The 15,779-nt window shown below is 37.2% G+C and overlaps 1 protein-coding gene across 2 annotated transcripts; it reads right to left on the reverse strand.

The window, feature by feature from the left end:
• Positions 1 to 1,287: 1,287 nt before the first annotated feature.
• On the reverse strand, positions 1,288 to 15,475 carry LOC127638128 (beta-1,4 N-acetylgalactosaminyltransferase 2). 2 transcript variants are annotated; one of them, XM_052119494.1, is made up of 12 exons: positions 15,365 to 15,475; positions 15,015 to 15,133; positions 13,248 to 13,307; positions 12,107 to 12,244; positions 11,877 to 11,983; positions 10,957 to 10,994; positions 7,836 to 8,016; positions 6,507 to 6,593; positions 6,182 to 6,363; positions 5,849 to 5,992; positions 5,532 to 5,757; positions 1,288 to 4,930 (listed from the first exon to the last, which is right to left on the reverse strand). In XM_052119494.1, the coding sequence occupies exons 2-12, from the start codon at positions 15,125 to 15,127 to the stop codon at positions 4,749 to 4,751; spliced, it is 1,458 nt and encodes a 485-aa protein (XP_051975454.1). In that variant the 5' UTR covers positions 15,128 to 15,133; positions 15,365 to 15,475; the 3' UTR covers positions 1,288 to 4,748. The 2 variants fall into 2 exon arrangements, with proteins under 2 accessions (XP_051975454.1, XP_051975455.1); XM_052119495.1 differs by lacking the exons at positions 15,015 to 15,133; positions 15,365 to 15,475 and adding an exon at positions 12,399 to 12,455 and having other exon boundaries at positions 13,248 to 13,258.
• Between the last annotated feature and the right edge of the window lie 304 nt (positions 15,476 to 15,779).

The raw sequence follows: 15,779 nt of genomic DNA on the forward strand, positions 1-15,779 counted from the left end.
ATGAATACACAAATAGTTTAATATAAATATCAATACATGGATCTAAAGTATCGATACAATATCATGAAACAAAGTATCGCGATATTTCGATATTTGATAGTGCCCTACTTTAAATCTTGATTATCTAATCAGTTTCCACTGAACCATAAAGGTTAGTTCTTGGACAAATATTACACACCCTTTAATAAATGTAATAGCTTTGCATAAAAACATTTCGTAAGTTCCAAATTACATTTATCCATTGACAAATACAAGATGTTCTATTTTTCCCGTAATAGTCTGGTATATTGCGTTGACATTATTGTGTAACTAAGATAAAACCTTTGGTAATATTCCAGGAAGTTTTTCTGATCTTATCTGAGCATAACTGTCATGGTTTGAATTCTGCAAACAAAACCTTTTGTTATGAGAGTGTGTAGTCATTCATTCATAAAATATATATATAATAATAATAATAATTTCCTAAAGAAACTGAACAAAATGTGGTAAAAAAAAACTGTACTTTTAAAGAACATGTTTACAGTATTATGCAACCAGTTTTAGTACTTACTTTAGTACTATTGCTATCATTTCTTCTTGTGTATTGCATCTACTGTATTTCAGCAGATTGTATATTTTCTTACAGTGTATTTTGTAAATATCAAATTGCTCGTGCTATCAAAATGGTCCTCAAACGGAATATATTTGTCTAAGGAAATTGTGTCTGCTTGATCTCACGTGCCGATGCAGCTTAAACAGCCAAACCTGTTAACTAGAAATGGGTGTCCACTTAAGTTTGGTCAAGTAATACAGGTTTATAGAGATGCAACTTGTCAGAGACAGAGATGTAGATTATCTTCCAGCTTGTCCTGCTCTAGATTAGATTGAAGTCACGAAATGTAAATTCCTTATGCAAACATTTTCATAAACAAATATTCATATGAAAATAAAGGTTGAGAGATTTCCTTATTATAAAGCAATTGCTGGGAATGTTCTGGCAATGGTCATGGGTTTGAAGTCCATGCCGAGTCAGTTTGGATTAAAGTGTTGGCCAAATGGATCATTTCAATGTTATCAATGCAGGAGTCATTCTGAATGTACATCCAAGATATCAGAAACGAACATGCAAAACTCCAATTAATTGAATAAATCATAGGTTAATAAAAATGACACTATATGCCTATAACGGTAAGAAAGAATTTAGGCAACAGATATGATAAAATATATTGTTTTGCTAATTTTGCAACATATTATAAATCTATTTTTAAGATAATGTGGAAACATATAACACAAATGTTGTAAGCTTGAAACCTCTTTTACTTTGACTAGCAAGCACAAATGCCATGCAGAAGCAAACATGTCACAGTACAAGCATGTTTTCTTAATTTTTTTGCATAATCAGCATATGCAAAAATACTAAACAAACATTTTCAGGTCAGTCTTGACCTTAAGGTAACATCAACAAGGACAAATACTTTGGGTCCTCAATGAGTGATTTAAAAAAAATAATAATTTAACACATGCATTACTCAAAGTTTCTTCATTGGCACACAATCCAAATCTTACACAAATCTATGTGATGTTTCATGGCTTATTGCAGATCTGTAAAGTTTTTAACAAACATGTTAAACAACCTTCAATTGCCATACATTTCTTAAACATTCAAGTACAATCATTTCTCAGTTAATACATTCATTTACAGTAAATCACATTGTAAGGGGAGTAAAAAAATAACATTATCATTTTCACACTCCACATGCAGAAAGAAACACTGAGCTCCTTTTTATTACCCCTTACCTTCATGAAACATCTAAATTAACGCTGTTGATTTAACACAAATTTATTAAAAATAACATATTCAATGACCATGGACATGCACAGACACAGTTTCACTAATAATTTGTTTATTTTGCACAAGGCAATCAACCGTTTAAACTCTTTTGGCGTTATTGGAATACATAACACTTCAATGTGTGCAAATTAGCGCATTTTAATTCGTTAACGCCTAATTTGCATATCAATGTGGCGATTATGATGACGTTATTAGACACAAACTTTACTGTATTCACCTGTAGTGTTTCCATTAAGTTATTATTATCTGTAAAGTTGAGGCACTGGTAGCCTAGTCTTTTGTTCATCACCACTCACCTCCACACTAGCCAAGAAAAACACAACTGGGATAGGAGCTGGGGGGGCTGCTGTCTGCCTGTCTGCCTGCCTGTGTGTCTGATGTGCTGATGTGTGCTGCACTGCTGCGCGGAGACGCGGAGGGAGAGAGAGAGAGAGAGAGGGAGAGAGGGAGGAAATCGGAATTCGACAAAGTCTCATCTCCCTACCTGATATTTCGATTTTTTATTCAATAAATATATTTGTTTGACAGAAAGCTGTGCGCAAACAGGAATATATATATACATTCATTTATTTATTATAAAAAAGCATCCCAGAAAAAAGGGCTCTTTCTCTCGAGGAAGTATAGGGCAGGTGCTCAAGTCCCCTTTGATGTCTATGTGTGCCCCTGACCCGTACATAAATTCCATAGTAAGGAATGCTCAACCATTGGAGCAGTTCAGTCTTGATGTTCCACCTTGAAGTTAAAGCGAATCTGTTGCAGTAGGGGGCAGTCAGCGCTCCAGCTGTACAGGCAACACGCCTTCTACAGACACATTTTAACAGTCAATTATAGTTGGACCGAGCACAACAGAATGCATGTGCATCATGCATCAAACAGGGACCCGACAACTAACCAAAATTGTTTATCAGCAAAATGATTTGTGTACAACAACACAAATATTCTTTAAAATGTAATTGAAATGTATTAATCGTAACTGCATAGGCAAAACTTATGCAAAATTATTGACGATAACAAAAGATATTCCTTTTTTAAAAACGAATATCCTTACTATCAGTGTTATTTTTTTACACAGTTTTTGTTTTAGTCTTCTGATGAAAATGTCCTTTAAATTAAGTCAATATTTCATCATGTCAAATGTATTAATGGTATAATTTTAGTCAATGAAAATAACATATATTAGTAAATGATAATTTGCAAAATGTGTGCCAAACTTTATCAGGCTAAACCTTAATCTTATATTCAAACATTTAGAAAAATATATAAAAGCTTCATGTTTTAGAGACTTGTTCATTTTTTGTGTTTTAGCCAGTTTAGGATATTGCGATGTGTGTAGCGTGTTTTTACAGAAATGGCGCATTCACAACGCAAGTTATGCATTCTGATTAGTTAATATTACATATATGTTGGGGATATAGCGCTTAATCTTGTGTATAAATAGCATCCGTTTGAGTGAGATAATTAACCCTTTGCATCCTAGTTTCATAGAATAAACGTTACTTTTTACGAACTGCTTTTACGTGCCGCGTTATACATTTCACTGCAGTTTCATGGTGAAATTAACACCAGAGGCGCTCCAAAAACTGTATGTTTTATTCTCTTACACACAAACATACACTGCCTGGCCAAAAACATTTCAAAAAGTTGACGTTTGGATTTAAATAATGGTTATTATCTGGGATTGCTTCAATTGGTCATTTCTAAATAAAATGAAGTCAGCTGACTACCCGAATGTACTGAATGACCAGGTTATCCCATCAATGGATTTTTCTTCCCTGATGGCATGGGCATATTCCAGGACAACAATGCCAAGATTTATCAGGCTCAAATTGTGAAAGAGTGGTTCAGGGTGCATGAGGAATCATTTTCACATATTAATTGGCCACCACAGAGTCCTGACCTTAACCCCATTAAAAGTCTTTGGGATGTGCTGGAGAAGACTTAACAGAGTTGTTCGACTCTCCCATCATCAATACAAGATCTTGGCCTAAGATTAATGCAACTCTGCATGAAAATAAATGTTGTGACATTGCATAACGGTGTCGAAACAATGCCATGACGAATGCGCACCATAATCAAAGCTACAGGCGGTATCGATGTCGGGTACATTCGGGTAGTCAGCCTGGACCTGACCAATTGAAGCAACCCTAGATCATAACAATGCTTTACATTCCTTTTACTTGGCCAAGCAGTGTAAGATTCCCATTAAAAACCCTGTCTGATTACGACACCATTTCACTCACTTTTGGTTTATTCAATAAATATTGAAATAATAAACTGCACCTAAGCGTATAAAGAAGCATGTAAAAAATGTTGCCACCCTCACATAGTGTTCATGAGATCAGGCTACATGTTTGTAAAGTTGTTCATTTTGCCGTAGTTCAGCTCTGAAATACCCAACATACTGGATTGTTGGTTACGTTTGTGCACTGTTAAAATCTTGCAGTATTATTGTTTTCTTGTCATATTTTCTTCAACAGTATGTTTTCATTAAAACTGTTATCGTTGACGAAATAAAAACTTTTTTCAATGAACATTTTTGTTAGTCTTTTCATTGACACGATTAACACTATGCTCACTATGCACAATTATGATTATAATTGTATTGTTTTGTATACCATTATTCTAAGTTGTATTATTTGCATTTAGCATTGTTTTTCCCTGCTGTCCATGATCATAGAAGATTTCCCCACCAGTTAAAAACCACTGATTTAAAAAAGATATACCAAAACATACTGTATGCACCCAACTTCAAAACACCCGTAACCAGATCTGACTCCAATCACTTCATGGGTATTCCACACATTATTGCACAAATAGAATTTAGACATACATAAAAATAGATAGTTATATTATACAGTAAAATTCACTTATGAAGGACAAGGTTTTCACCTGGAGGACATGACATCTAGATTTTCCCTTAGTACTTGATGCATTTTAGATGATTCTTGAAATAATGGTGGCTCATTTTGTTCTGAGAATCGCTTTTCGGAGGATGCCTGAAGGAAACGTACTTGCCCGTGGAACTTTTCTTCTGGTGACCAATCCTGAGACCTTTACAGGAGACAACTAACAAATCTCCAAGCCCATCGAGGAAGAATTCTGTAGGTAGTGTGGAAGAAGGAGGGGTAAAAACAGAAAAGACGCAATAAAAAGGAAAGATGGTAAATGGACTGCATTTATATAGCGCTTTTTTGACCTTAGAGGTAACCAAAGCGCTTTACACTGTGTCCCAATCACCCATTCACACACACTCATACACCAATTGCGGCAGAGCTGCCATGCAAGGCGCTAGCCTGTCATTGGGAGCAACTTGGGGTTCAGTGTCTTGCCCAAGGACACTTCGGCATGTGGCGTTGTGTGGGCCAGGAATCGAACCGCCGACACTGCGATTGGCAGCCGACCCGCTCTACTACCTGAGCCACAGCCGCCCCAGATGTTGTTATTATTTATTCTTGCTAATCATAGTTATGTCCCATTTCAGATTGATCCACCCCTAAACGTCATGCAAAAAAGTGAACTGTGGTTGGTTACTTTACATGTCAATCAGATGACCCCCTCCAAGGGTGGTGCAAATAGGCAACTTCAATGTGGACCAAACTTTATGTTAATAGTGAAAAGTTTGGTGACTATACTGACTCCATCTGATTTGGATTACAATAAAGTTTCAATAGTTTCAATAAACACTTTGCAGTCCACCTACCAGTATGAGCCACTCTTTTGAGGAATGGGTCAAAACTGACCCTCCGCACTGCAGCAGTCCGAGCCAGGAAGTAATTAACAACTCCATCTGCATAGAAGCACCCATTAAAGCCTGGCAGGGGTGCATGCGAACCCATGACTCGCTTGACACAACCGCCTTCCTCGCTACTCCCTTCTTCATATTGTAGTCTGAATAAGAATCGATTTCCTTGCACCTCACCACCAATCTGATGTAGTCAAATTCAGTGAAACTTAGCGAAGGTCTATGATTTTTGGAATAAGGTATATATTTTTTTAGGTAAATGAAGACTTGTTCACCACATCTAGTTCAGGAACAGTTTCAAAAATCTTCACAAAACTCTCGATACGAGTCTCATTCAGGAACACAAAATCATCATCCACCCAGAGGAAGTACTTAGTGGTGACCTGCGACACTGCCAGATTTCTACCGGCAAACCAGCCCTGAAAAGCCAACAACATAGCTGAAGGTAAAAAGTATAATTTCTGCATCAAACGCAACTCCAAAAACATTTGGTGCCAGTAGTGTCAAAGAAATTACAAATAAACTGGAACTTTACACAATGCCAACACAGCAGAGATGGTGCACACAGGTTATAAGAGTCGCTTTTAGGTGTTTTAAGATGTTTTTACCTGTGCAGGGGGCATGATGTAGTGTTCTATATTGTTTCCAACAACCTTCTCTGGGTTATGACTGTCATCAGCAATAATGATCTTTATGTTTGGGTAGAACTGACGGATGCTCTTGATGAGGACGTTTAGTTCTTTATATCTCAAAAATGCCTTTACTAATATGGTCACCTGTGAGTTTATATCTACACAAGGAAATAAATAAAGAATTACAGGTTTGTGTGTTTATTTTACTGATTGTATGCACAAGGTACATATATAGTAATTGCAAGTGCTGTTTGTTCAAATGCGGAAGTATATTAAATGACGTGATAAGGCTTGAGCTTACCTTTCCCTGAGTCAAACAGAACAGGAACTGATGGCCGTCTGATATCAATTGGGAATATGACCTCATGGTTTTCAAAAGAAAAGTAAGCTAAGGACAAGCAGGCATTTGTAAATTAAAATGTCTTATTTTAATTATGACAAGAAAGAACAGCCTAGTCTCATAGAATGAACGTTACTATAACTACATTTTTGTAAACTGCTGTGTTACCTGGCACTTTCTACATCTTGTTGCCGTTTATGAAATGAACACTTGTGGCGCTACCATAATGGTAGCTTTTATTAAATTCCTCACAAATCATGGATACTATGGCTGTTTATGACTATATAAATATGTATTTCTCATTCGATTACTCACACCCTGCTCACTCAAACCGCTTACTCAACACATCATTTGAAAAGCAATACATTTTAACGCTTGTATTACAGACCCACCTACATTTACATTAGTATTCCATTGTGATTTCCTTCCGCTCTAGCTCATCAGATTGAGTGTTGTACTTTGGATTTGGAAACCAAGACTCGAGCCCAGCCAAGGACATTCGGAGTGAAAGTGATGCAAAAGTGCCATAGAAGCGACACGAAATGACGTGGCTGCTTCAGTAAATGTGCCTTTCATGTCGAATTCGGTTTTAAAACACGGTCGGTTGGGTTTAGGCATTGGTTATGGGTAAGGATGTCTGATTTGTTCTCCTCTCATTTATCTTTTAGGATACTATTGGTTAGGTTTAGGCTGAAGTTTTTGGTTTGGGTGGTACTTTTTACAAAAAAAAAACCATCCATCTAATATTCACCTTAAAATCTAAAAACCATTTAACTCGCTTTCGGCGCCCCCCGCAGGACATTACACTTGGAATCTGCAGCCAAACGTGCAAAAATGTTGCCACCGTCACGTACATTTCATGAGATCGGGCTTAGAAAGAAACAAGTCAGTACATTCAAAGCAATCTTTCAACTGAACATTTGGTGACCAATTTCAATACTGCTTTAAAAACACAATGCGGCCACATGCGTCTCTCTCCCTCTCGAACTAGCGTCTCTGGCTCCCCTTTATCTCGCTCTCCCGCTGATTAGCTGATTCAGTGCCGGCCGTGCACTATCACGGCCCGGCCATGCCTTTCTCCTTGTCACAGTCATTAACAAGTAAATGAGTATTTCCTTAAGTTAAATCTTTAAGGTTACCAATCGATGCTCGAATATAATGTACTAGTTGTGTTTGCCGATTGCTTCCTCTAAAGTACTTAAATAATCGATAATGGAATTGTTAAGGAACTGGGGTGGTTAATTCCCTATGATTCCCATCCCTAGAAGGACTGATTCCCAGGTTACTTACCGAGGTCTTCTGTCTTGATGTGGTAGACGGTACTGGTGTAGGCCACTCTGCTCAGAAGGTCATTGAGCTGATGGAGGCTGCTGGATGAGATGGTCATATTTATCTCATTCTGGCCATCCACGTGTTCTCCCTCTTGAACATCCATCACTGAGAGCACCCCTTTCTGAACACTAAGTGACACCTGAAGAAGTTACATATCCCATGAGCTCATCTCATATTATAAACTTCATACAAACTTTCTATACCTTCATGCTGGGGCGGCACGTGCCCCAGTATAAATCTGATGTGCCCCAGTAAAATCTCAAGTTTGAGTTTTAACAATTTACTTTATTTGTCAGTGCATTCATTTAGATTGATAATCCCGGAAAAAAGAAATGGATCTTCCTAAATGCAGTGCAATAACCCACCCAATTAATGCTTGTAAAAGCAACGCAGTTTAACCGAAAACACAAATCTGATGCATCCACGCAGAAATCCATGTCCGTGCGGTGCTCGCCTGAGCACTTGCACACTACAAATCCACTGCAGTGCGCACAGCCACACACAAGTCCAGGGGGCGGTTACACCAGCTATATCTATGTTACAACTTAGCCTAGTTGTCGCGTAAATGGGCATTAAGTCACAACTTACACACTACTAAATATGTCAGCGCTGCACCATTAAACAGGCAGAAAATAACCCTATGTATAAACTAAATATTTACGGAAGACTCCGACCAGGAGTAATGGTTGGAATAAAAAAGCAGACTCATTTAATGACATCAATGTGCTCATCATTTCGACATATATGATGATGTTGGCATTTACAGTCATTTACATTTACAAGAGAGAAAAAAAAACTTACTTTTAAGCAGCTCTTCGGCATGACAGTTACACGAGCAGACAAGGTTTGAACATCAACCGTAATTTTTATTTTTATTTTTAACCTTTATTTATCCAGCTAAACTGTTTGAGAACCACTTCTCATTTACAAACATGACCTGCTAGCTATTGGCAGAGAGGAGATGGTAGAGTGAAGTAGCCAATTCAGGGATGGAGATTATTAGGAGACCATGATATATAGGGGCCAATGGGGGGGAATTTGGCTAGGACACCGGGGTTAAACCTCTACCCTTTACAAGAAGGGCCCTGGGATTTTTAACGACCACAGAGAGTCAGGACCTCGGTTTAACGCCTCATCCGAAAGACGGTGCTTTTTACAGTATAGTGTCCCTGTCACTATACTGGGGCATTAGGACCCACACAGACCACAGGGTGAGCACCCCCTGCTGGCCTCCCTAATACCACTTCCAACAGCAACCTTGGTTTTCCCCAGGAGGTCTTCCATCCAGGTACTGGCCAGGCTCAACCCTGCTTAGCTATAGTGGGCAACCAAGCAAGAGCTGCAGGGTGATATGATGAGATCAAATTGAAGTTCACGGCTTTTCAACACATTTGAAGGCGGTTTCTTGGATCAATATATGGTTAACGTCATAATATGCGACTACGCATTAATTTACAGAGAGTTTACAACCTAATAGTTAAGACTTGCCTTAAGAACAGGTGGGGCAACCAAATAAAGCACCGACTTAGTTACAAACAAACTAGTCATCCCTTAGTGTGAACTTTACATCCTAACTTAAGTGAGGACTTGCACACAGCTGGTGCAACCCGACCCAGGTGTTGGCACACAAGTCAGAATTTACATTTACATTTATGCATTTGGCAGATGCTTTTATCCAAAGCAACTTACAGTGCATTTATTACAGGGACAATCCCCCCGGAAACAACCTGGAGTTAAGTGCCTTGCTCAAGGACACAATGGTGGTGGCTGTGGGGTTTGAACCAGCAACCTTCTGATTAACAGCCCTGTGCTTTAGCCACTACGCCACCACCGCTCGGAATTGAGGTAGGCTATGAAAACACGATGAAACTAAAGTAAGTTTCTAAATAATACCGATGATATTATTTTGATTCAACCATTATTGGCTCCTGTAGATAGACATCAGAAAATTCTTTGGATGAAGCAGGGACAGGAAAGCAGAAAGGAGAGATGAGTTTGAGGCAGGAAAGACTTGATAAACTAGAGTCGGGTTTCAGATATCAGATGAAAAAGCATCAAATCTCAGGAAGTGCAGAGAAAATAAACACATTTTGTGTTCTGTAGTACCATCTTTGATTGTGTATGATAACAATGAATCAATCTTTTGGATGTGAAATTAATCATTTAATTATCTAGCGCTAGTTTAGGTCACTACATAAAAAGTTGGCAGTAAATATGGCTGCTGTGTGCTAATTACCTAGCGAATAAAAAGGACTATAGTTAGGTTTGTTTTGAGTTGCAAGTAAACTTGATGAGTTTCAAACATCAGTTTAAACTTAAACTAATTATGTTAGCTAGCTAGTTATTAATTTATAGAAACTAACATTTATAAAGTTAGAGCTAGCTCAGCTAGTTTCGCAAGCTAGCAAACAAACTTAGCCAGTTTAGCTACCAACTCTGCCTAGCGACCAACTCTCTGCTCATTCTGAGACCTTTTTGTCTAAAGCCGTTTTGTCTAAAGCCATTTTGTCTGATGTTGGATAATGCAATTCCATAGAGTTACTTGACTCTACTTACTTGAGGTTTTCCTGATGTGAAATGTGCACTATAGAAGAATGCAAATGAGCAAGAAGGTTTTATACGGTTTTGTTATTTGCATATACAGTGTATGCATTTTATGCACTTCTTGCATGCAGCAGGATTTCAAGAAAGAAAGAAAAAAAAGCTACGACTAATGGGGGGCCTGTGCCCCAGTAGAACTTTATGTCTAGCAACGCCCCTGCCTTCATGACCCAATGCCTTTGAAACACATATGCACCAAGAGACACTTATGAGACACCAACATTAAAGGCAAAACTTTTAATCAAGAGATTAAGAAGCGAATAGCAGCTCTGCTTTCAAGTTTTGCATTCAACGAAAGAGTGGGAAAAGAAGACCCCAATCCAGAGACAGCTTGAAGCAAACAAATGACTGAGATAGAAATTGGAACCCCCCCACACAGCTCCACCTTTACCAAGAAATCAGAAATTAGCGAAGTAGAGTTAGATTAAATAAATCCACCCTCCACCATTATTGACAAAAACGTATTAAGATAACAAACCTTGTAAAGTGTTCTCATATGAGTTTGCAGAACTAGACCTTTAACAATGATAAATTCCTTTCATTAATACAGATAAAAATACATTATGTACATATCTTTAGCACAGAATTGCATTCAGGGCTGTTTTTACACCTACAGCCAAAGTATACTTTGATTTATCATGTGTCGTTATGTCTAGACACAGTAAAAATTATGCAAATTTCATCATCAGCTCCAAATGCAAGGACTGTCCGAGAGCAGCCTAGTTTTTCTAGACTTCTGGACAATCACATGCACCTGCCGTTGTCTGTGCACAAAGCAGTACTTTACGCAAGTACGCACGCCCAGATGTGAGCGCTTAGCCAAGGAACTGCCATCATGTGATCTGGTTCATCATACATAATGTGTGTTCTTGCGTCACTGTGGCCGCAGCAAACCTCAGTACTCAAGGGGGCGATAGAGTTACCTTGAAAAGTCTACCTTACCCTACTTGGTCAGCAATATTTTATCAAACTGTTGCTTCGCCAGCAGATGACTTGAAAGATAAAAATCTCGGATGCATTGCAAGAGATGCGAAGAACGTGAGGCAATTTATTTGGAGACAAGCATTAATGAGAAATGCATTATGTGACCGGAAGCATGAAATGATGCACATAATCTATATTATCCACTTTATAGTGGTTAACATCCATTAATTATGCAGGACAGTTTTCAAACCAATTGCAAACTTCACATTCAATGGGCCCTAGACCACTTTTTAAAATGGACTTGGGTGTGGTTCTGAAAACTTACATTACACTAACATCAAGTGGTTTTGGGTTCGAACCAATAGCTCTAATGTGGAAATGCCCTTACATTGCATCTGCAGCAAATGTATTTTATTTGTCCCGGTGATTCTTTGAAAGATATGCTTCTGTGGAAATCTCAGATCAGAAACCTACCAGGAATGAGTGTTTTCTTCAAGGGAGTCACTCTGAATCCTTTAATTGGATACTGGAGTGGGGTGTTGGCGGGGGCCAGAAAAAGAACGTCATTCTGTTTCCCCATCCTGCGAGAGACAAACGAGGACAACGTTTTTATGAAATGGTTAGTTTAATGTGCAGTGTTCAAATATGTGATTGTTACACTGTAGACTGGTTAGATTAGTTCATAAGATAAGGATCTGATAAACCTGATCTGGTGTTGTCTGTATGCCTCTGCTCTGCGTTTCTGGAGCTCTTCGAGTTCATCTTTTGACACATACTGGTTTGCAGGTGGTCCATTTTGGCAGGTACAGGAGGGGGGATTGTCATTTGGAAATGGCCCTATACTAAGGCAATAAAACATCAGACATGGTCATAAACCAACACATGAAGTTAGCACGTTGTTTCTGACAGTTCCAGTACCCTATGATCAGCCATATCATGCCAACTCGCTGACAAGCACCATCATGTTTGCATTGACTCTAGCATGTTTAACTTCACCTGGGGCACAACTGGAAGCACATTGCTTCATCGGTATGGCAGGCCTGGGTTCAGATCCTGTGTTGAAACCAGGAATTAATTGTGTAAGCATAATCAGTGAAAAGCGTGAGACTGGGTTGGATTTAGAGGTTGCATTCCCCCCCCTATCATTACATTTTTACTCTACTGATGGTTAGGTTTAGGGGTAATGGTTTATAAAATATGCATTCTTATCTGATTTACAGCCTGTAAACAACTTGCTTAACAACTCACTTTTTGGCGCCCCTCTCTGGACACTACAAGGGTATAGCTGCAGGCAGTGCTCCAAAAAGGGGCGGGAGCTCCAAACTGGATTTAAAGATATAGAGAGCCCCTTACCAAACCCTTTCCCTAACATTTACCATGAGTGGAAGTGATTCCCCCTTTTGGAGTACACACGCCACTTCTGTAGAAACTCCACCCTCTTTTGGAGATTCCACCCCATATGGTGGTCTCCGGACTGCAGCTATACCTACTTGGGAAAATTGAGCTCACACATGCCCATATGCCCAACAACACTTCCCGCTTTAGCCAGTGACCAATTTTAGTTAAAGAAAAGTCAACCTACAATTTACTCTTTCACTGTCAGATCACTCTGCATAAGCAGATATACAGTAGATCACAGAATCATTTCAGATACCAAACGTTTCCGAGACATCTCAGAGACATTTACGATTCTAGAAAGCATCTCAATCTGCTAAACATCTTAAAAAGATTAAACATTAAAAAGAAACATTTTAAATCATAAACATCTCAAAGACATCTGGAGAATAACTATTGACTTACATGTACGTCGGTCTTTAATTCTCTCTTTGAAACAGATTTACTTACTTTGGTTTGGGGAAATCTTGGACCTGTGCACTCGTTTCGCTGCTTGAGAACATTGTAAAGCTTGAATGAGAAATAAAAAAAGCAAAAAATAAAACAAAAGCAAATTGAACTATAAATTAGGCCTATCGCGATTATTTGATATATATACTATTGAGATAACAGCGATTAATATCAATCAATCAAGCAATTGTTTGGCCATTGTCATAAAAAGTTGATTTTACAATGACACAGAAGAAAAGATGAAGGAGATGGGATGAAGAATATACATAAACATAAACCATTGTTAAATTCGGAACAACTCAAAGGTCTTCATGCGAAATAAAGACTAGTGGGTTTAATAAAAACACCTTAAATTAAATTGCTATTCAATAATAGTAATAATAATAATAATAATAAAGTATTTCTTCACAAGTATAACCTACCCTGTAAAAAAAAAATCTGGCATCTGTGGTTGCCAGAATAATTATGTAAAAAATCCAGTTAAAATGTAAACCACTTTACAGTATAAAATGGTTATAATTTACTGTTATAATTCTGTTAAATTTACAGTAAAAATAATCATTAACATTCCTTCTGAAGCTGTATAATTCTGTTGTTTATTTTATAAGGTACTTGAAATTCACTGTAGTAATTATAGAAGTGCACATGATGAGTTGACATTCATCAATAGAGGCTCTTCCAGGAACAATGACTAATAAACACACAGTGACAGTTCTCAATGTCACTCACACAAACATTAAACACCATCATGGTAACACATATGACATTTATAGAATGCAATAAATATGAACTAAACTACATCATATATAACACAGAACACCCCAGTGTATGTAACTGATATAAAAAATATGATGAAACATAACTATTCCCATAAAATATAATTACATGTAATGAGTCACGCTGGGAATTGTGGGAACGCCCAATTAATGATTTTTATTGTAATTTTAACAATATACTGAGAACAATGTACTCTCTTGTTCTTTTTACCATTAATTATACAGGAAAATCTTACTTTTTACATTTATATAATTACATTTTTACATCATTTTATTGTCAAATCTATACTGTATTGTCATTTAAAATATATTAAAACATTTTACTGTATATTTTACAGTTAATATTTGTTAATCAATTAACATTTTATTTCTGTAGCATTTTTACAGTATTTACTGACATTTCTTTTTACGGTGCAATATTCAAGTTGGCTGGGTTCCACAAAATTAAAAAAAAAAAAAAAAATTAATAAAACAAACGTATGAATGGAAAGTGGACTGAGAATAAAGTGGACCAAAAAAAAAAAAAAAAAGCCTAAAAGGAAATTAGTATGTACGGAAGAGGATTAGGGCCAAGCAATAATAATAAAAAAATAAAGCCATCTCGAGATAAAAGTCATTATAATGCGAGATTAAACTCGTTAAATTTCGAGAAAAAAGTCGAAATACAATCTTGAGAATAAACTCATTAAATATCGAGAATAAAGAGAGTTTAATCTCCCATTATAATGACTTTAATCTCGATATTTAATGAGTTTATTCTCAAGATTGTATTTCGACTTTTTTCTCGAAATGTAACGAGTTTAATCTCGCATTATAATGACTTTTATCTCGAGATGGTTTTATTGTTTTATTAAGTATGTGATTCCAAGTTCAATGTGAATAAATTAATATTTAAGGTGTATATTTACAACTTAAGCATGAGCAATTATTGCCATAAGTAGCTATAGGAAACATGGACTGATATACTAATTAAACATAGACTGATACATACCTCCGTATCTGCGTTGAAGTTTCATTCCAAAAATCACCGTCAAAATAAAATAATCCGAGCAGGAAGACCGGAACGATAATAAGAATAACGATGAATGTAATCCGGTGATTCATGATGATCTGTGTGTGAATAAAACGGGTTTGATAAATAACTACTCGACTGATTGATAAATACATACATGTTATATTACGGTCTACACGTTAAATAGAAGTTCTGAAGCGTCAAATCATGGCGATCAAATAACGGCATTTCCTTCATTTGATCCACCAAATGTATAAGAATCCACAGATAATGTAAAGCCCATAGAAACCAGAACAAATGCAGCTTTAAAAACAAAGCCATTTACTTACAGATTTCGAAAAGGAGTTTAAATGTTATCCTATGAAGAGCTGCAGGTGACTGGAGCTCCAGCGGGTGTGGCAACACAAAGGGACATTCTTCACGCACTCACCTCATAGATGTTGCATATCATTAAATTAACCCGAAAGGTAAACGAAGACTAAATCAACGATATATCACCTACATATAAAACATATGACCTCATGTTCTGTTTTAAAGGGACAGTACACCCAAAAATGAAAATTCTCTCATCATTTAGTCACCCTCATGTCATCATGTGTGTATGACTTTCATCTGCTGAACACAAACAAAGGTTTTTAGAAGAATATTTCAGCTCTGTAGGTCCAAGTAAGTAGTGGAACAAACGCTGAAGCTCCAAAAAGCTCATAAAGGCAGCATAAAAGTAATACATATGTATCCAGTGAT

This window comes from Xyrauchen texanus, chromosome 46 (genome assembly GCF_025860055.1).
Source record: "Xyrauchen texanus isolate HMW12.3.18 chromosome 46, RBS_HiC_50CHRs, whole genome shotgun sequence".
NCBI classification, from domain to species: Eukaryota; Metazoa; Chordata; class Actinopteri; order Cypriniformes; family Catostomidae; genus Xyrauchen; species Xyrauchen texanus.

Bases quoted from the DNA above. Each gene is read 5' to 3' on its own strand.
- LOC127638128 (XM_052119494.1), bottom strand. From the start codon at position 15,127: ATGAATCACCGGATTACATTCATCGTTATTCTTATTATCGTTCCGGTC. The intron at 12,245-13,247 runs GTAAGTAAATCT...TTATTGCCTTAG, and splicing joins CAAGATTTCCCCAAACCAAA to TATAGGGCCATTTCCAAATG. The intron at 11,984-12,106 runs GTTTATCAGATC...TGTCTCTCGCAG, and splicing joins TACAGACAACACCAGATCAG to GATGGGGAAACAGAATGACG.